The sequence below is a fragment of the Episyrphus balteatus genome, chromosome X (genome assembly GCF_945859705.1).
Source record: "Episyrphus balteatus chromosome X, idEpiBalt1.1, whole genome shotgun sequence".
NCBI lineage: Eukaryota > Metazoa > Arthropoda > Insecta > Diptera > Syrphidae > Episyrphus > Episyrphus balteatus.
The window spans coordinates 1,397,526-1,418,769 of NC_079138.1; the positions used below are offsets into that span (position 1 = coordinate 1,397,526).

The 21,244-nt window shown below is 31.7% G+C and overlaps 1 protein-coding gene and 1 long non-coding RNA gene across 3 annotated transcripts; one reads left to right on the forward strand and one right to left on the reverse strand.

Annotated features, from left to right (window-relative positions):
* Positions 1-1,644: 1,644 nt before the first annotated feature.
* LOC129920638 (uncharacterized) lies at positions 1,645-20,876 on the forward strand. 2 transcript variants are annotated; one of them, XM_056002079.1, is made up of 6 exons: positions 1,645-2,056; positions 10,544-12,816; positions 13,169-13,693; positions 13,758-13,896; positions 14,015-14,377; positions 14,447-20,876. In XM_056002079.1, exons 2-6 carry the CDS (start codon positions 10,886-10,888, stop codon positions 17,027-17,029), a joined length of 5,541 nt encoding a protein of 1,846 aa, XP_055858054.1. In that variant the 5' UTR covers positions 1,645-2,056; positions 10,544-10,885; the 3' UTR covers positions 17,030-20,876. The 2 variants fall into 2 exon arrangements, with proteins under 2 accessions (XP_055858054.1, XP_055858053.1); XM_056002078.1 differs by having other exon boundaries at positions 1,645-1,898.
* On the reverse strand, positions 2,502-3,413 carry LOC129920640 (uncharacterized). Its single transcript, XR_008773281.1, has 2 exons — positions 3,013-3,413; positions 2,502-2,952 (listed from the first exon to the last, which is right to left on the reverse strand). It is a non-coding gene; the product is annotated as an uncharacterized LOC129920640 (long non-coding RNA).
* Positions 20,877-21,244: the final 368 nt, after the last annotated feature.

Consider the following 21,244-nt stretch of genomic DNA (forward strand, 5'->3'; position numbering starts at 1 on the left):
GCGCCTTGCGTCTTCGTGTAGAAGCAGACAAGCAAACTAGGTCGAGAATCCGACCACAAACCAACTCGAACTTCCGATCCTAGATGAAAACGCAGTAAATATGAATCCAAATAACAAATAAAAATAACAAAAAACAACAACAAAGAAAAATAAATCATGTTTCTTATCTGTTTTAGCCTGGTACGCTGCTCGCGCTAAATTTTAGCTGAGATAAAATTCTCATACAAGTTATCGATAATTTGTTTGGGATCCATTTTAGCTCAGATAAAATTTTTCGATAATTTGTATGGGAGCTAAAATTTAGCGCGAGCAGCGTACCAGGCTTTTGTTTAGAATTTTCTCTTGTTAAGAAATAATCTATTTTTTTTTAATTAAAATGTTTAATGAGGGCGGAAAACTTTTATCAAACTAGATCAAAGAGAAACGTGAAAATGAGTCTCAAAATTTTCGACCAGAAACTCACAGGGTAGAAAAACATCCTTTTTATCGAACTTTCTTTCTCCCTTGCTCTTATATGCATCTTAAACTTTGGGTCTTCGTGTAGAAACACACAAAACGTTCGACCGGAGACTCACCATAGTATTTATATTTCTACAGTACTATCATGAAGTCGAATTAAGTATTAGTTCAAGTCACCACTATTTTGAGGTGGTGCTCAGTGTATTTATTTCATACAAATTCTGATTTTTAAAGTTACCACCAGAGTTCCTGAGATAGTTTCACTTCATGATAGTACTATGGAAATATATATACAATTAGGGCCAGTTGTACAAATATTTAATCGGTGGTTTAGCAACTTTTATCTTCTGAAATCGGTGGTAAGGTTCCGGTTTAGCACTGATGCAAGGTCCACATATGTAAAAATAGCCACATCCATGCTTGAACCGAAGTTGACCCTCAGCTAATCCGCCGAAATCGGTGGGTTAAATTCCTGAAGCCTGGTACGCTGCTCGCGCTAAAATTTAGCTGAGATAAAATTCCCATACAAGTTATCGATAACTTGTATGGGATCCATTTTATCTCGGCTAAAAATTTTCGATAATTTGTATGGGAGCTAAAATTTAGCGCGAGCAGCGTACCAGGCTTGATCCGAGGCTGAACCACGTTTGTACAACTGGCCCTTAGACTGACAGGGTAGAAAATCTTCCTTCCCTTTTTTTGAACTTTCGTTCTCCCTTGTGCGTCTTGAACTTTGCGTCTTCGTGTAGAAGCAGAATTAAGGCCACCTTCACTGGGCTGGGCATTAACGATACCTGGTTCATGGACAACTCGCTCGCGCTAAATTTTAGCTCCCATACAAACTATCGAAAAATTTTATCTGAGCTAAAATGGATCCCATACAAATTATCGATATCTTGTTTAGCGCGAGCAGCGTACCAGGCTTTACTGAAAAAAGCTTTTTTGTTGTAATTAGCATTAGAAAAAATGTTTAGTGCAGATTGACCAATGAGACACAAGTAGAAACAAGCTCAATAAAAGAACGCACTTCTGAGCTTCGATTTTAATAACCTGTCCGTTGATGATTATATATTTTTCTCACTTGTTTTCCTAATTTTTGCTTTACTCCTCACTCCATCACGATAAATATTCTCCGTATGTGCATGTATTGGCATTTCAAGTCTCTAGTCTAGTTGTATGAACAATCTTTGAACGCGATGTTTTTAGATATTTAATCTTATAATACTCTTTTTTTTTTTGTCTCCCACTACACCAACAAATTTAAAATAAAAAAAAAAAGTAAGCTTAGTCAGTTAACGCATTGAAATTGATTCGTTGTGTGTGAGACTGTGAAAAAGTCCGTGCGGCAAACGAAATTTTATAAACTATCCAAAATAATTACGGTTCAAAACTAAATAATAACAATATATAACAAAAAAAAAACAAAGAGTACATATTAGGTAATAATATTTCAAAAAAAAAATAAAAATATATACATTTTATTGCGTATGAGTATAGTATTGCCTAAACGGGCTGTTTTCATTTTGTGTATATTCCTCGAAAGATAAAATATGACGTACAGACATTTTTTTTTTTTTTTGACAAAATAAGTGAACAGGTATGTTCAAAATAAAAAAATATATTCGTCGTCAACACTCATTTAAATCCAAATAATGGTTTTATAATAAATTTAAGTGTGAAATTGTAAATGCAATCCGGATAGAAATCCGCGCGATGTTCTCATTAATTTTTTTTCTTCTTTTTATTTGACCTTTTACTTCTACCTAATTTTTCTTAAATTTGTATATAAACTATCTTTTGCGAAGAGATTCGATTTCCGGATATACGTACGTACTATCGAGATTCTCAACCTCTCCCTAGTCCCCAGAAAAAAAACCATATGAGGTATCTAATCCCAACGACATGCATGTGCAAATGTTGTGCTTGAAATCCCCTTACACTACATATGTTTTAGTTTTCAGATATAAATACCCAAAGCTACGAATTTCTTCTCCGAGACTTGTATACATTCCAATTCCAGAATTCGTGTTTGCATCGATGTACGTAGCTACATCAGCTTTTTTTTTTTATATAATTTTCTTCTTTATCTGATTGGAATTGGAATAAATGCAGATTGTTGGCCAAAACGGAAGTTATTGTTTTTAATTTTTTAACAACATTTTATTAAGTGAAAAAGTATAATTTGCCCTCTAAAAAAATAAAATAATTTGCTTGTATTTATTTATTAATGTTTGTTGAATCTCATTCTTCCTGTGTACTGTATGCAATACTGACAAAAAATACCAATGAGTAGATTTATAAACACAAACGTCTTTCAAAGATGTGTACTGTAAATAGCTGTGGCTCTGCTCTGTGCTCTGCTCTGGCTCTGGCTCGGACGGACCAAAATTGAAATGTGTACGTTTTCTTGTGCATCTATTCTCTTGTTGTGTGTATTTGATATTTTTGTATGTGTGTATTTTAAAGTAAAATGTCTTTAAATATGTTTGGTGCCTTGAAATAAATAACATTAACAAAAACAACGATTGTGATTTTCAAAACACAATATACTACAATTTATTAAACCGAACGAAACCGGGCAATGAAGGCCCCACCTACATGCTACATGCTACGACACTATCACTAATTCTCTTCTATGCCTAGAGTGTACCTAGAATGATTTTAATACTGCACAATTGCAGTTGATATGCACCTTTGACCTCTTTCACGCCATATACGAGATTGTGTTGCTTTCGGTTTTCTTTGTTTTTTTTTTAGCAAGGAAAGTTTCACATCCCGAATTTATGAAAAATAATAGTATTTGTAAAATATTAATTTCAAAATAAAGAAAAAACAAAAAAAATGTAGATTAATTTATTGAATGCTAAAATGACAAAAACATTGACAGAAACTTAACTTTTGATAATATATTATAATTGCAAACAAAGAAAATAAATATTAATAGTAATAGTATATGAATATTGAACACGAACGAGAGCATTTAAACAGTATTTTGTTTTATAGAACCAGTGGCGTAGCTAGCCCTTTGGGACCCTTAATTCAAATATTTTTGGGGGCCCCTCTCTAGACTGGATTATTTTAATTTAATTTTAATTTAATTGAATTTTATTTAATTTAATGTATAACGACATAGGAACCAAACTTAACAAACATTAAAACTGTATTTTGTTTTATAGAACCAGTGGCGTAGCTAGCCCTTATCCAAATATTTTTGGGGACCCCTCTTTAGACTGAATCATTGCATCATAAGCAATTTTATATTTTTTAACAAAAGTTTATTTTAATTTAATTTTATTTACTTAAATGTATAACGACATAAAAACAAAACTTTAAAACTTTTTTTCATTTTCTAACGGTAATATTTCAAAAACGGGAGGTGATAGGATATATTTGACTTCGGATTCGAGTTCGCACACCGAAAACATTCAGAAAAGTATATTTTGGTTCATGTGGGGAAAATCTTAATAATCTTAATCTCAAAATTAGTCAAAAAACAATTTTTTTTAATTTTCTAACGGTAATATTTCAAAAACAGGAGCTGACTCCAGATTCGATTTCGACATATCAAAAACCTAAATAAAAGTATATTTTAGTGTCGGCACCAAAAAAAAAATTTGTGTTTGAACCGCTAATAAAATTGCTAAGATGCATTATTTTGTTTTCAATTGTTTATATTGTATGCAGTGGCGTCGCGTTCATGGATGGCACCCGGGGCGGCAACTATGATGTCACCCCCAGAATGAAAAACAGTATATAAATGAAATTCCACTTTTCTATAATATTAAGATTTTTTACTTGCTCTTTACCATTAGCAAATTTTGGTATCGCAAAAATCGGATACAACCGATTTTATATTTTTGTTTTGAGTAGCTAATGAAAATTTTCAAACTTTTCTGGCGCCTTAGTCCATCGTACTTACCATCGCGCCACGGAGAACTATTTCAAAAATAATCAAATATGTATTTAAGTAAGAACTCTATTTTGATATTATGTAAGTATTTTGTTATGTTAATTTATAACCAATTTAATTAAAAAAAAAATTAAATAAAAACCCGAAAAAGAGGATAAACATCCCCGATACGTCGTTGAAGAAAAAAAAAAAAAAAAAAAATTGTATCTAAAACCTGCTAAACATATAACATTTATGGAAAATAATACCATTTCCTCACTGTTATTAATTAAATTTCCAAACTAAGTAGGGCTATATTTTGGATTTTTGGTACTTTTTTTCTTTTCGTGGATAAATTCTTACTCGTGTTTGGTAAAAAATTTTCAATATTTTGTATTCATATTAAGAAAAAACTAACATTTTAAAACAATGAGGGTGTTTCAAATTAGTAGCAGTGTTGCCGATTCAAAAAAAGACTTATCATGATTTGTATCATGAGATCCCAAAAAAAAATCTAGTCCGTAGATTTATCTTTGGATTAGTTTAATATTAAATTTATTGTTTTTCTTATTCTTTTCTAAGGGAAATTTGAAAAATCATGAGATCATCAATGAATTCGTGAGATCATGAGATGGGAGTCAAAAATCATGAGAATTATGATAAATCATGAGATTCGGCAACACTGATTAGTAGTCTAATTTATTAGCACATACAGTGCTGGCCAAAACTAAAGCACAACAAATTCTCAGATTGGAAACATACGAAACTGAAAGTCTAATTTGTATGTTACAAATTATTTAAATGTTACCATAATATCTTTGCCGCTGGGTACAAAGATGTTAAGTCATACATAAATGATAGTTTGCCAGAAAATGAGATTGAAGTTTAGTTAATGTATGAAAATCGATGCATTTTTAAGCATTTATCCTCTTATTTTTATAGGAAAGAGTTGCTCTAAATTTATGTTTTTGATATTAAAAAAAAGAGCAAAAAGATCTTATTCTTATTTCATCCAAACCCGAAAAGTGAAATTTTGTGACTTAACCCCTTTGTACCCGGCGGCTAAGATATGTACTATTATTTACTATTTTCTTAATACAAAATAGTTCTAAATTCATTTACAAGTAACAGGACAAAATGTTCTTCAGCACATTTGTGATTTCATGTAAAAAATAAAATCAAAAAAAGTTTTAATATTTAAATATTTGGTGGATAATTTTGGTAGCTGCACCATATCGAAAAGTCCTGCATCCAGCATGGTTGCCAACTATTCACATGATGATATTTTTCTAGTCAGTAAGTGAAAAAAAAAAATCGCACTGGACTCGTTAATTTTTGCTTTTCGCATTCCTCAATACCTATGCTAACAAAAACCGGTTTCAAATAATAACTGTTGACTCCCTAATCTTCAAGATCTTATAGTTTAAATCTAGTCGATTTTATAAGCTCACGCCACAAAAGCTTATTTTGTTTTCTAATCAATAACACTGCTGTTTGTTTTTTTTTATTGCAATTTGTGATAATTGTGAAAAATTTCTAATAGATGTTCAAGGTCAAGATATGTTTTTTATGTTAATACAGAAATCTCTATATATTTTATTGAAAAAGTATTAAAAATTGAAATGACAAGAGTGCATAGAAAAACGTGAAAGTGTATGTAATTTTCGGTAGAAAAATAGGTGTTTTGTTATAGCTTCGGGTACGATCGGGCAAACATTTTTCTGTAGGTATATATTTAACTGTACATGCACATAAAAAAAATTTCCCCATCTTGTCACACTTTCTTTAATGTGGTTTTTTAGTCTTCAGGTATTTTTAGTCATTTTCTCCTTTGTTGTTTAAAAAAACTCCTTATTTTCAAATTTTATTTTATTTATGTATTAAATTAAATTGAAAGACAAAATAAAGTAATTTGTTTTTTTTTTTACCTATTTAAATTAGTAAAATGTATTAAATTAAATTGAAAAACAAAAAAAAGTTATTTAATTTTTTTTTTATTTAACCCGAAAATTTTTTTCAGTGTAACTTTTTAATGCATTATATATAAGTAATAAAATAATATCAATTTTAATCGTGTTCCATGTGCCGCGAAATTTTTTGATCTAAATCTGAATTACCCATGGAAAACCCCATAAGTAAGTACGATAGCAAATCTTACTTTATGAACACGCATACGTTTATGAAATCACCCTATCATTTGCCACGAAAAAGTGCATCTCTGTTAAGCCGTTCGGACTTGATGGTAAATTGTAGGTCCCTTCCATTCTTGCAAACAAACTAGTCACTAGGTTTTGCGCCTTCATGGAGTGTTGTGCCACAAATTATTATTATTATTACTATACAAATGCTTATTGTGGTCGCAATTTGAAATATAAAAAAGTTGGCAGGCTTTTCGTATTTTCCATACTAATATCCTTCAGTGTGCCAAATTTTAGCAATTTTCGTAATGAATTGGCCATGCAAATGATTTTTGATGTGGAAATTCGTGAAAAACACTTTGCGATGGTGTGGTCGGACGTCGGCGTTGTGTTCCCAAACAAATGCTAGCTGAGATACGTCACAATCCCAGCGGTAGCTCGTTTATCCGTCCATCCATGACTTCAGTGTGCTAATTTTACAAGCTGATCATTACCTATTTGTTTTTGTTTTTGTACATATTTATTTATATATCAAAATACGATACACGGTCAAAAAAAATACTAACACATCATGAGTATGTATATTGTATATATGTACATAAATATGTATTACTTTAGTATGCATATTACAACCGTTGTTCTAATTTATTTATTTTCTTTTCTGCAATAAGAACTATCTGATTTTCAAGATTCTTAAATTTTTAAACGTGTGTTGTTTGCGATAGCTTATAATATGTTTATGTATTTAAAACAAACAATAATTTGTTGGAATGCGCACCCATTCATTTGCGGATGTAATAGGAGCAAACTGCTTACCACCTATCTCAACCATCATTAGTTTTTTTGTATTTTTATTTAATTCGATCTTTAATATCTGATTTCTTTAAATACATGTCTTGTTTTACATAATTTGTAATTTACGAATTTGTAGTTGCGATTAAATAATTTGAATGTGCATATGCGTACCTATGTATCTAACACTTTTCTACTCTTTGAGTGTGTAGGAGCGATACAAAAATAAAATGTTAAAAAAAGATAATATCATGCTTCAGGCATGTTTTGCACCAACCCACCTACCTAAAAATTTGTGTATATTATACGAAACAAAATTCGTTTTAAAAGGATGCATGTCGTATATTTCTATTATTTAAAAAGGGATGATTAGTAGGACATAGAGATTTTAGTTCTTCGGTTTTATTGTCTGTGTGACTTGTTAACGCAGTCAACGGTCAAATATAAAACAAAACAAAAAAATAAATGGGAAGAAGTTTCCTTTCTTTCATGGAAACGTCAACGATGCTTGAAATCTTCTTTCAAAAATGTTCTAGGGCAATTTGTTCTGTCGAGCTGGGTCGGAAAAGAAAAAAATCGTAAGTTCCCCTCGTTTAACCAGGAGGATCAATTTTCTAAGGAATTGACTTATATTGGGAAAAAAATTATTAAAAATCAACAGTTACACCTACAATAACGTGCATTATGTTTTTAAAAAACCTCTAAAATTTTGTTTTTGATATTGTTTTTTAAAAACTTAATCAAAATTTTAAAAAAATATCAAAATTTTGATTTTGATCCAAAATATTTTTGTTTTGGTTTTTGAGCAAAATTAGAAAACCGGATGCGAAAATGTTTTTTTTTGTTTTCGAAAAAAAAACTATTTTTTTCTAAGAAATCCCTTTATTTTTTTTTTTTTGGTTTTACATGTCTGACTCGTAGGTAAATTAAATAATGAAAAATCAAACTTTCTATTATTATTTTGTAAATAAAAACTTACTTGTGAATTTTTCTTTCTATGACTGGGGCGCCCGCCGTCGCCGATAGATTCTAGCCGTAAGAGCCTTAAGGCAGTAACATCGCAATTTTTAATGAAAATGAAAAAAGTTCTCAGTGTTTGATAGGAAATTTTTAGGGGCAGTAAATTTCATTAATAAAATAGAATCCGTTACTATTTTTCAATGTCTAAATTATCCTACCTACCTACCTACATTTTTGTAATAATAACAAGTAAAATTACTGTTTTTAATAAAAACAATCTAAAATTATGCCAAATTTAACAGAAACATTTGTTGTATTGCGCTTGGGAAGGCTTTAAAGCAAAAGTACAAACTGGAAATATCATGGCAGACATACATTCTTTAAATTTCCATTACCAACAATCAAAAATTAACAGGTTAAAAATGTAACCTGTCAAGTTATAAAAGTAAACTTTTTATAAAAACAAATTGATTTTATAAGAAATTCAAGGAACAGTTGTCTCTCTAAAAAAGATACGGTGATTTTGAATAGCACATTTTTACTAAGGTTTAAATGAAGGGTTGTAAGGGTCTTAGTGTCATCTGTGTAAAAGCCATAATAAAAATAACTACACTCAGAGCAAAAGTAACTATTTTAATAGTTAAACCTGGTATAACTATTTTAAATAGTCATTATTGACTATTTAATAATTGACTCAGAGTAAAAGTAACTATTTTAATAGTTAAAACCGGTATAACTATTTTTAAAAGTCATTATTGACTATTAAATAGTCATTATTGACTATTTAAATAGTCACATAGAACTATTTTAATAGTTAAAATCGACTATTTAATAAAGAAAAAGGCACTTGAACACTTTTTTGGGTTTGTATGGATGCTAGACCTCTCTTTGTGTTTAATTACACTACGGATACGAACTAAAGTTAACTGCTGTCTCACAAAACTCATCAGGCTTAATTTTCACTTGAATAAACATGGTCTTAATGACCAGCGTGTTTTTCATCTACACTTCTGGCAAAAATTTGCGGAACCCTGACAAAAAGTTAAGTTTTATCAATTTGCGTACCTGCGTTTTTTGGATGAGGACTTTGATCAGATTAATACATCCAAATCATTTGTATGTACATAGAAACACATATATGTATGCATTTAACAGTGGCGTCTCTTCAGGGAATAGAATCCCTCATCGAACAATGTCTAATATATTAATGACACGCACAAATATGCACAATTAAACCCATAAAACATGCATCACACAGCCTACAATCATATTATTTCTTCCTAATTGTTCTTTCACAATTCGTTCATCAATCGCTGAAATCTCGCTGTGCACATTTTCTGTTGATGTCAAATAAATTCATCAAACACAACTCCAAGGAACTATATGCCTTGCCTACAAGAATTTTGCATTATCCATCCACATTGTCTTGGATGAATTTGTAGGACGAATTCGTAGTAAACTCGTGCGACGGTTTTCTGTGCACGTGCTGTTTTCTTTTTTCTTTTCTTTTGCGTCTGTTCTGTTCCGTTTCTGTATAGCTTCATAGATGAAAAATACAATGTATAAAATCGAATCTCGTGCGAAAAAAAGCAATGCACGAGAGTTTGGAATATAGTTTTGTTTTCAGTTGTAGGTACAATAAGGACATTTGTTGTTATGTTTTTTTTATTTGTATCGATACCTATCTGTAAGAATGTATTAAGCGACATTTCTAATATTATTCAGGAAACGATAAAACAAACATAATTCTGTGAGGAAACTAATAGGTTGCACAGTTTTTTTTTCTCTCTAGTTTCATTTGCATACATGGTAGGGCAACCAAAATGAGACCAAAACGTGACGCTTTACTCATAGTATATTTCCACATCAAAAAGTAATTTTTTGGTTTACTTAAACATAAACCAAAAATAAAATCTCTAAAAAAATAGTTTTTGGATTTAAAAAACAATTTTGAAAATTTTTTTTTGAAAAATCAAACTTTCGAAAACGGAACATTGAATTTTTTTGAAATTTTGTTTTTAGATGTTGATTAGTGATTTCTACAAAATGGTGTATCAATTTTATTTTAAAACTTTTTTTCTAAAAAATTAGTTTTTTAAAAAACCGGTCTAACGATTTTGAATTTTTTTCTTTTCTAAAAATGCATCTTAATATATCAATCAAAACTGCATACTTGTTTTGCGGGGAAATTTGATTTCAGATTTGATTTTATTTTTTTTTTTTAAACGAATTTTTTTTTGTACCTATTACACCGCAGTAAGCTTTATTATTATATAAATTTTTTGTTTCCATTTCTTTCTTTCAGAGGAAATCTTTTTAAACTCACAAAGTGATAAAAAAAACACTAAACAACACTAAAAACAAATTGGAAACATGTTCCTTATAAAAAATATCGTATAAGACAAAATAGAAGTCAAATATGGGAAACACAAGAAATAAGTTTACTACAAAAATGGCCAACGTGTTCAAGTATTTCGTCATCTATAATCGTTTACTTGTTCTTAAAACTATGAAAAAAACTAAAATGAGTAGTTACAGAGAATTACAAATTGTTAATTTAATATTTTAACAATAGTATACAAAAAAAGTTGATATACTCAATAATAACACCCATTAATCTGAGTTCGTTGAGGAAACAGGTTCCAAAATGCAAGTAGCAACATTATTTGGAGATAATGCAACACCTTTTGGATCAACAACAACAAGCTCAATAAATACGTCCTTGTTATCAACTGAGTCAGTGTTAAATACAATGGGAGAAGCAGACGAAGATACAACGAAAATGTCGACCAAAGATACAACATCAACTTGTAATGGTGATCACCTGCCATCACCGTCAGTTTCATCATTATCAGATGTATCGACTTTGGTCAATTTAGCATCAAACGCTTTAATCGGACATGATCAAAATTTAAAATGTCATCAAGTTGAAGAAAAGTCACAGCCTATTAACATGAATGAAAATTCTAAGGCTGACACTGAAGTGGTAAAAAAGGAAGAAGTAGAAATAGAAAATAAACAAGAACAAATTGTTCCTATGGATGAAGACATCTCGAAAAATGAAGACAATTCTGCGATAACACCCAAAATAAGTGAAAATCTCGACGAAATAAAAGTTATGGCTAATTTGGATGATAAAACATCTCAATCAGTCTACGACTGTTTGCCTACAACTGCATCTACAAGTGCATCATTTTCCCCAGTATCATTTGAATTAAAAGAACATAAAAGCCAAGCCAAAGTAATATCTTCTTCCTCCTCTCCTCCGGCTTCTTTAGAAGTTAATAATTTTAATGCTTGTGCAGATAATAATGAGTCTTCTTCTAGTCAAGCTTCAGCACTACTCTTTCAAGAAACATTCTTGCAACATGAACAACAACAAACATTGCCTGAAAACAGTCACATCCAAAACAATGAAATTCCTTCCTCGATAAACGCATCTAACAATATCAGAGAAATCAATGGTTGTGTTCCCAGTAATTTAAGTGATATGAATGATTTAGAAGCTGAAAATTTAGTTATTCATCATAATAATGATAGCCATTCGAATAATAACAATGATAATATAACAACGCTTAAAGAAAATGCATCAAATAGCCCCCAAATAGAAAACGAAATGGACAGATTGTTGCAACAGCAACAACAATCAGAAAATAGGATATGTGAAGATGAGAGGATGGATGGCATAGAGGAACAAATCGGCGAGGAACCGCATCCACATAATCAGCAGATCGATTTTGTACGTCAGCGAATCCAACAACAACAACAAATAAATCAACAAACCGAAGAAGAAGAACAGCAACAACAACAGAGTGAAAATGCAGCCAATAGGGATGATAAACATAACCAATACTCGCATGCTAATCAATTTCAGGAATGCCATCGTAATGATCTCAACGTCGATGAATTATCTCAAAGAAATATTCGCGATCAACAAATGTCTCAACAAAATTCGATGGATACAAATGTTGTTGAAGATTATAAATTGCAACATGTTCCTGAAAATTTGGAAATGATGAATCAAATAGATCACCATCATTATCAACAACAACAACAGCAGCAGCAACAACAACAACAGCAACAACAGCAACAACAACAACAGCAACAACAGCAACAACAACAACAACAGCAACAACAACAGCAACAACAACAGCAACACCACCACCAACAACAACAACAACATCATCTTAATCACAATCAACATAATATTTTGCAGCATCAACATGGGCAACAACTTTATCTACACCATCAAGAACAGCAGCATTTGATGCACCACCATCACCAGCAGCAACATCATCAGCAGCAACATCATCATCAGCAACATCTTCAACAACACCATCATTCAGAATTAATGGCATATATGCATCATCAAGATCAACAGGCAATGCAACAACCACATCATATTCGAACATATCAACAGCACTATGACCAACAACATCGAATGCATCAACTCACGCAACTACCGCAACATCCCCATCCACAATCGCCCCATCATCAGCCAAAGAACACATCCATGACGTGCATTGATGATCTTATGATTGATGATTTGCAAGAAAATCCAAACAATAGATTTAAATTGTAAGTATATATGTATAAATATTTTTTTGAAAAAGCATCTTGTTCTTACATTTTTTAAATTAAAAACGTATATATTATGAAATCAAATGACACACTCTGTTTTGTCTAAAAGATCATTTAAAACGTGGTTTAATAAATTAAAAACTTTTTTTTTTTTTCTACATTACTTATGAAATTCCTTAAAAATAACTAATTTTAAATTTTCTCTAATTTTGTTCAGTAAAAAGCTTTAACATTAGAGTTGCTTTTACCCCAAGAGCAAGTATGTACGTCTGACCCTAGTCGTGCATTTTGTTTTATTTTTGTTCATGTTCTTATGAACTTGTATGTTGATTTTATTTTAATATTACAGGCTCTCACCGACGGTTAAACATGAAAGCCAAGATGATGGCTATGAAACAAGTGCTGGTGATGTCCTTACACCCAATTCGCACACATCTTCTCAACATTCAATGACTCCTCAACACCAAATTCATTCATCCAATTTGATCCCGCCCAAATGTGAAGATATATCAACTTCTGCCACGCGCCATCCAGATCCGGATCCATATAATTTCATAGACGATGAAATTAACTCAAGTATGCGTATGATGTCATCACCTTCGTCTAGCAATGGCTTGTCAATAGTAATGCGCCAGCAAAATTTTGAAAGTCCTTCAGAATCGACAAGACTTCTTATGGAAGATAATAATCAAGTGTCAATGAACATAGTTAATCAACAACATATACTTGATGCGAGAATGCAAGCTCCGCAAGCGCATGTTGACGCGGCAGACATATCGTCTCCAAACAGCGTATGTGTTAATAATAATATTGCAGTACCAAAAAAACGCGGACGCAAGAAAAAATGTTCTGAAGAAGCAGCGTCATCTGTGAGGTAAGAAGTTTTAATAATGTATAATTGTAAGTTAGTTGTGAAGATGTTTGATTCCCTTGAATAGAACCATGGTCGATGGAATACTTAAACCTATCTTGCCAAAAGAACGAAAAAAGCATGACCGATTCAATGGCATGCCCGAAGAGGAGGTTTCTAAAAGAACTTTACCTGACCATTTAGCAGATAATTTAGACATAATTATCGTGAGTGTAATTTCATAATTTAGAACATTTAGATAACCATCACAAATTAATTAATTGACATATAAATATTGTTTTTTTTTTTGTTTTGTGTGTCGACATTATATGTACGAAAAAACAGATTGGAATCAATCCTGGATTGTTTGCTGCTTACAAAGGTCACCATTACGCGGGACCAGGAAATCACTTTTGGAAATGCCTTTATTTATCTGGTTTAACTCATGAACAAATGACAGCCGAGGAAGATTTTAAGCTGCTTAAGTTCGGAATAGGATTCACCAATATGGTGGAGAGGGCCACAAAAGGTTCGGCAGATTTGACAAGAAAAGAAATTAAAGAAGGCAGTCGAATTTTGTTGGACAAATTAAAACGTTTTCGACCGAAAATTGCAGTTTTCAATGGAAAGTTAATATTTGAAGTTTTTTCGGGAAAAAAAGATTTTAATTTTGGTCGCCAGCAAGAATGTGTCGAAGGAACAGATACGGTAAGAAAATTTGATTTGATTTAGGATTTTTAAGGACAAAATAATTTTTGTATTTCTTTGTTATTTTAGTACATGTGGGTTATGCCATCATCCTCAGCTCGATGTGCTCAACTTCCCCGGGCGGCTGATAAAGTACCATTTTATTCAGCTCTAAAAAAATTTCGAGACTATTTGAATGGGCTAATACCACACATAGATGATATTGAGTGTGTTTTCAACGATCAAAAATCTAAACAGTGCTGTGAGTCTGAATCTGTTGGAGGAGGAAACCCACCGTCACCATTAATTGGTGCAGGCGTTTCAACGTTTTTGTCTCCTGACTGCTTAAATAATGAAAATCAAAACTTAGGCTACAACAATAGCAACAGTAGTACTCCAGAGCGAATTAGTATGCCGGATGTGAGTACAAATCTTAAAAGTAAAAATATCATGCATAAACCATCTCAAATGGATTCGATAGTTGGTAATAGTGATAATGGCATCGGTTGTGGTATGGTTATCCCATCAAATATGAATAGGCCGAATGCAACAAATATTTGTAGTAGCATTATGCATATGCCGTGTAATATAGACCAGTCTGTTCAGCAGCAGCAACCGGAAAAGAAAAAACGTGGAAGACCCAAAAAGATCAAGGGCGTCGATGGAGAAGAAGGGCCTGTGTCCCAAAAAGTACGCAATACAAACTCGTTACTTAACAATAATAATAACAACAATAACATACTTAATTTAACACTAATGGGTGAAAACGGTGAAATACCAAAGAAAAAGAGAGGTCGACCGAAAAAGATCAAATCTGATATTGGAGTTAATGTCAGCCATGGAACGAATATAGCCACACATAATAATAATTGCAACAGTAATGGACAACTACCAACAAACAATAACAATTCAATGGATAACAGCAATTCCAGTGTTCATAACGTTGTTAATAAATCTGATCTCTGTTTGCATCGCAATAGTCCCAGTGGTTTAGGAAACCATCAGATCTTATCTATAAATAACAACAGTCATTATAATAGTCAATCAATTTCTCAACATCAGCAGCAACAACAACACCAACAACAACAGCAACAACCATTGCAGAATCAAAGACTGTTCACCTCTCCAATGCATTCGCCGAACACTGTTAGTTCCTATTGTCCAATGGGCATGAATGCTTCTAATACCCCACCAACCGGAAATAATACAAACTCGAATAATGCTTCGAATTTGGGAAACAACGGAACGGGACAGGTATACCACCACCAGCAGCAACAACAACTCGCAAATTCCCACCATCTACAAGCGCACCAGCACAGTCATAATATTCAACAGAATCTACAGCACCAGCTTCATATACCCTCCATAATTTATATGCAATCTCCAAATCATAATCCTCAACAGTCATCTAAATCGCCACACTATGGTTCATCACATTCAGACTTGTCTACAGAAATATCAGCCGCCATCTCATCGGACCATCTAACTGAATCACAACCAGCTTCCTCACCAGCTATAAGTGGTGTAGTTGATTATGATCGTCCTGATAGTATACCAAATGATGAACACAGCGCACATGACCTTCGTTTTACTAGCCCAACACCGAATTCTGGGGACCAACATCAGAGCGGTGGCGGTGTGTCAGTACACCAAACTCAAAACTACCACAATATCTACCAGAATCCAGGCTCTAATCAATCTTATCTCTCCAGCAATAACATGTGTAATTCACCAGGTGAATCTGTTGGAGGAGGAGGAGGAGGATCAAATACAAATAATGATAATGAAAGCATAAATTACATTGCCTCCACTCGTCCAAATACGTCCAACAGCAATAATAGCACTCCACAGCCTGTACAAAATGCACAAACACAACAAAGAAATATGCAAATATCTGATGTTACATCGAAAAGCTTATCAGGATTAGAATCATTAGTCGATCAAATACCCACAATATCGGAGAATGATAATACAAATAATTCTATAAACAGTGCCGTTGTGGGAATCAAATCGGACTCAAATGAAGATTTCCCTTCGGCATCTTCAGGAGGAAGCGGTGCAGGAAGTTCGAACTCTGGTGGATTAGGGTGCATTTATATACCATCGTATTCAAATCTAAATTCATCCACCTCTTCATCGCCATCAGCAGCAGCAGTCGCACCACCTCCTAATAGTTCTATTCTTTCACCCCATCATTATCCAGATCCTACATTTTCTACGGCAAATACATGTCCATCCTCTACTAATAACAGTTTAAATAACTACAATAGCATAACAAGCAACTTTTCTGTTTCAAGCCTTACATCCAATAATTATCCATCTAATTCATATCACAGCAACCTGATGGCTGCAGCCGCTTCTTCTCCACATCATATCACTTCATCTGCGCCTGGTAGCCCCATGTATATTGATCCTCATATGGCCGTTAGTCCCATATATCATCACCCGTATGCTCAACATGCCGGCTATGGAGCGTACAGTTCAGTTGGACCCCCTCCGCCACCTACATTGCATATGCCTAGCCCGAATTATCCTTACGCATATCCAAACACATCCGGCTATGCAAGCCAAACTGGCCATCATCCAAGTCACTCTACACCAGCTAGCTATCTAACAAACCATCCATCCATGTTCGATCGAATCAAACCCGATATTGGATATGGCGGATATTGAAACTACATTTAAATTAAAAAAAATGTAGGTATATTTTGTAAATATTTAATATATAGATTTTTCGATCTTTCGTCAAAAGTTTTTTTTGTATGGTATAGTAAGATATACTTATGTGTACCTACCTACATTCATTAATTGGGATAAACTTGTTTGCATAAACAAAACAATACTGAATACCAAACTAAGTTCTATCTCATTGTGTAGCGTTAACGAATAACTTTTATCCGTCTATTAGTATGAAACAAATAAGCAAAACAAACGATAAAATGTATAAGAAAACAAATTTAAAGCACGCAAAGGTTGCACTGGTTTAATGGTTCCTAAGGTTCTAATAATTACACATAAATACATCGTTAAAGTTTAGTTTATAAGCATTTGCTTATTTTTTTTATTATTTGAATTTGTTTTTGACAATGGATGTTTCATGTTGAAATGTATTGCAATTCACACAAACTTAAAGCGTTGAGAGACTTCTTGCCTCCCCGTTCAATGAGTTTAAAACCGATTCAGCTGTCATAAATAGAATTTTTTTTTCAAAGATATGAGCGCCCATGAAAAAAAAAATATTTGGTTTCTAAATAAAGCTTGTTATAGTACACAGGGCGTTCCAAAAGCATAGGTTCAAGACTATCGCATGGGCTCTCAGAATTCAGTGACTTGTTTTTTCCTATCTTTGATAGTTTTTGCAGTTTTTGTGAAATTTCAAACTCCTACTTTGACCCATGTATTTTGCATGCCGTGTTATAATTGTTTTTTATTTTTACAATTTGTTCATTTAAACATTGATTAATATTTGGCATCGTCGTTTTTCATGTACAATTTTCAAATAAGTACGTAAACTATAAAATTTAACTAATAAAGTTCGAATTCAACAAAACAAGGTTTTGTAGAAAAAAAAGTAATGAGTAAGTATTTTTTGTTCGTTCAAAGATCAACTTTGGTAAACAGGGCAAGTTTTCAGAATAACAAATCAATTTTAAACCCTATATTTTTTCGGGTGTCAATTCATATGTATGTAGGAAAATGCTGATTCAAAATAGGAGTTTTTCTAAATTTCACAAAGACTGCATTGATTCGAGAACCGTAAAGCTTCGGGATGAGCAAGTTACCAAATTCCGAAACCCTCATGATGTTCTTGCATCCCGTTTGGACCATTACTTTTGAGAAATCCTGTTTATAAATGGACCCCTAAAAGTTCATAATTCTAGCAATGATGAAAATGGGTAACTCTACGCTCGGTAATTGTAATTTACAGAACTCTAAAAGAATGTTTTTCATATGAATAAAATAATGTCGATAAGAAAAGCTATCTGCAGTGGAAACTTTTTGATACGTTTATTCACGTACCTAAATTACTTTTTTATATATTTATTTTTTTCTAGTTCAATATATAAGTCATTGTTTCTATCCTTCCATTTTCCATCACACAAATAGGTGAAAATGTGCACTGCAACCACTCTCTTTTTTGTATTTACTGTTGACTTAAATTTAACTATTAATTAGAATAAATAAATTTATTTGTTCTTATGTTATTAGTTAGTAGATAGAATAATATTGGTGACGATTATTAAAAAATAATAGTTTGCTGAGACGAAGAAACAGCCGTTTTTTAAATCATATTATTTTTTCGACTTATTTTTCTGTTCAAAGTTTTATGTACATACTTGTTGTAAAATAAGTATTAAATATAGCAAGATTCTAACAACAGAGCAAGATTAAAACATTTTTATAAAAAAGAGTTCACGTTACAAATTACATTTTTTTACATCGCGAATCAAAGTATCTCGTGCAATACCAGAGTCCATTGAATGTATAAGCTATATCGATAAAATGCTGAAGCAGTTTAGAGCTCCCTACTCTAATGGGTTGAGCTGTAGAAATGTAGATACACACAAACAAAAGGAAATTGATTCTTTTATTTACATAAAAGGGATCCATATCAATCACTGATCTCTATAGACATCAGCGATATCAATTGTTTTCCTGTATAAATTCTTCTTTAAGTCTGTAGGTACTGACCAATCGAAAATTTTATAAAAAATTTCTAGATTTTTTCTTTAAAAAAATAGTATTTAGGACCCTAGAAACCACTTGTATGAAGCAGATTCACGGGAGCGTTATGATCCCTTCGATGTCGAGCTCTGATTAAAGGAAGATGGTTTTTTAATCTGTTCTTAGGAACACAAAATATATTTTTTTTTGCCAAAACTTTAAATTTACTTTTTTTTTTTTAATTGTTGACCTTAAACCTTACAACCGCTAATATTCATGGCACTAATAATGCTCATCAATTTATTCCGTACTTTTTGAACAGACATTTTTTCTTTAACCACATACACGAGTGTGATCTATTTTTAAACATCATTTGAAACTAATGTTCATCTGTCCTTAAATGCCTTGATGTGCGCAAGCAATGAAAAAAGTTGCTTCCACTAAAACTTTGTATTTGTATGTGACTAACCCCCAGTTTCACAGTAAGATTTAAACCTGAGTTCAACTAAAACTAAACTAAACTGAGTTTAAATGTTTGGTTTAATTCGTCAAGAACAAGCAAAACAACAACAACTCAAATTTTGTATTGTTTCTTTATTCTTTTATTTCAAACTACCATTTTTATTGTTTAAGTAAATATTTTCTGCAACAATAAAAATAATATGTTTTTATAAACAAAATTCTATAAAGCTGCTTTCGGTGGCTGTGGAAAGTATGTCCAAGCGTTGAACTGAGGTTTAGACGACAAAGTTGGGGGTAGGAGACGTGTATGGTTTTACGATAATTGACAGCAATCAGTTAGAATTGTGATATCCAAGTTTTTAGCATTCTGCATCATGTCACGTTTGATTAATTTTTCCAGCTGGAATTATTTTACTTATAAACATATCACGAAAATTAAAAGTACTTAAATTCGAACAACTTAGCTCAGCCATTTTCAGCAGAGTTTTGGATAACAAGGATTTATGTCTGAACATACTTGATTTTATGTTATTTTTGTATGATTGCAACACGTCATGAGAGATTTCTCACTAAAATAAGTGTTAGTATCTTGAAGCTGCGATAGGTGCTCTGCTTTGTTGTGCCACAAAGAGAGCCATACTAGAATTACCCAAGTCTCTTATTTAACAGAATTCTACGTAGATGTAGGCATATTAGAATGCATATCAGAATCAAATTCGTAAAAACTGTTTTATTTTATTTTTTTTTTTTAGATTGTTCTTTTTTGTTTCTTATAAGAAATTCTTCCAAAGAAATTAAGGCCATTTTTAGCGAATCATATAAACTAAAAAAAAAAGTAATAATAAGGATTCGTTAGAATAGAGAGCCTCTATAGTATATTTAACACACGTTCCTTATTTTTTATTGAATGAAACTAATACATTAATAGCAACAAAAAAATCAACGAAAGTATACAAAATTAATAAACATAAATAAACAAAGTAAATTGTGCATACCTTTTCAAAAACTTCATTAACAAAAGTAAATAAAATGAAGAAATGTATACAAATACATAAAACTTTATTTCTTATATATATTATTTTTATTTGAAAAGGAATTATTTGACAATATAAATGTATAACAATGTGAAATGTTTTGATAATGTACATAGTACCTAATTCGAGATATACGTATAGTTATAAGCAAATAAAAAAGCGATCGAAAGTATTTAATGGATATTAATATCTTATCATTTTTAAATATTTGCCATCTATGTAAATGAAGTGTAGTGAAATATATATTATTTATATTTTATTAGAACAAATTGTAATTAAGAAAATTTTAATTAGTTCCTCTAAAATTTACAGAAAATATTAACTATAAAATAAATAATGAAATCTGAATACATCCTTTTTTTATTCCGCGTTATGTTTTTAATTTGTTACGGTTTTTTTTTTCGAGAATCACATACACAAATATCTAATAAGAAGATATTGCTCTGAGAAATATAATAATATACTCAACAATAAGTAAAATTTTGTAAATAATTTATGTATAAGTAATATAAATGTTTTTTAATGAAAATACTAAGGGAAAATATTTATTTATGTATTCAAGTAAAAAAAGAAAAAAAAAAAAAAAACAAACAATTTAGTTAATATTAAAGAAATGGAGCACTTCCTCCTAGGACTTTTAAAATATTTTTGAGTTTTACTAAAACACCTAAGATTACGGAGACGAAAAATTTAACAACAATCAGATATTTAAATTTTAACCGATAGT

Excerpts from the sequence above, each read along its gene's own strand:
- LOC129920638 (XM_056002079.1), top strand. The coding sequence starts at position 10,886 with ATGCAAGTAGCAACATTATTTGGAGATAATGCAACACCTTTTGGATCA. Across the intron at positions 12,817-13,168 it reads CCAAACAATAGATTTAAATT|GCTCTCACCGACGGTTAAAC; the intron begins GTAAGTATATAT and ends TTAATATTACAG. Across the intron at positions 13,694-13,757 it reads GAAGCAGCGTCATCTGTGAG|AACCATGGTCGATGGAATAC; the intron begins GTAAGAAGTTTT and ends TCCCTTGAATAG.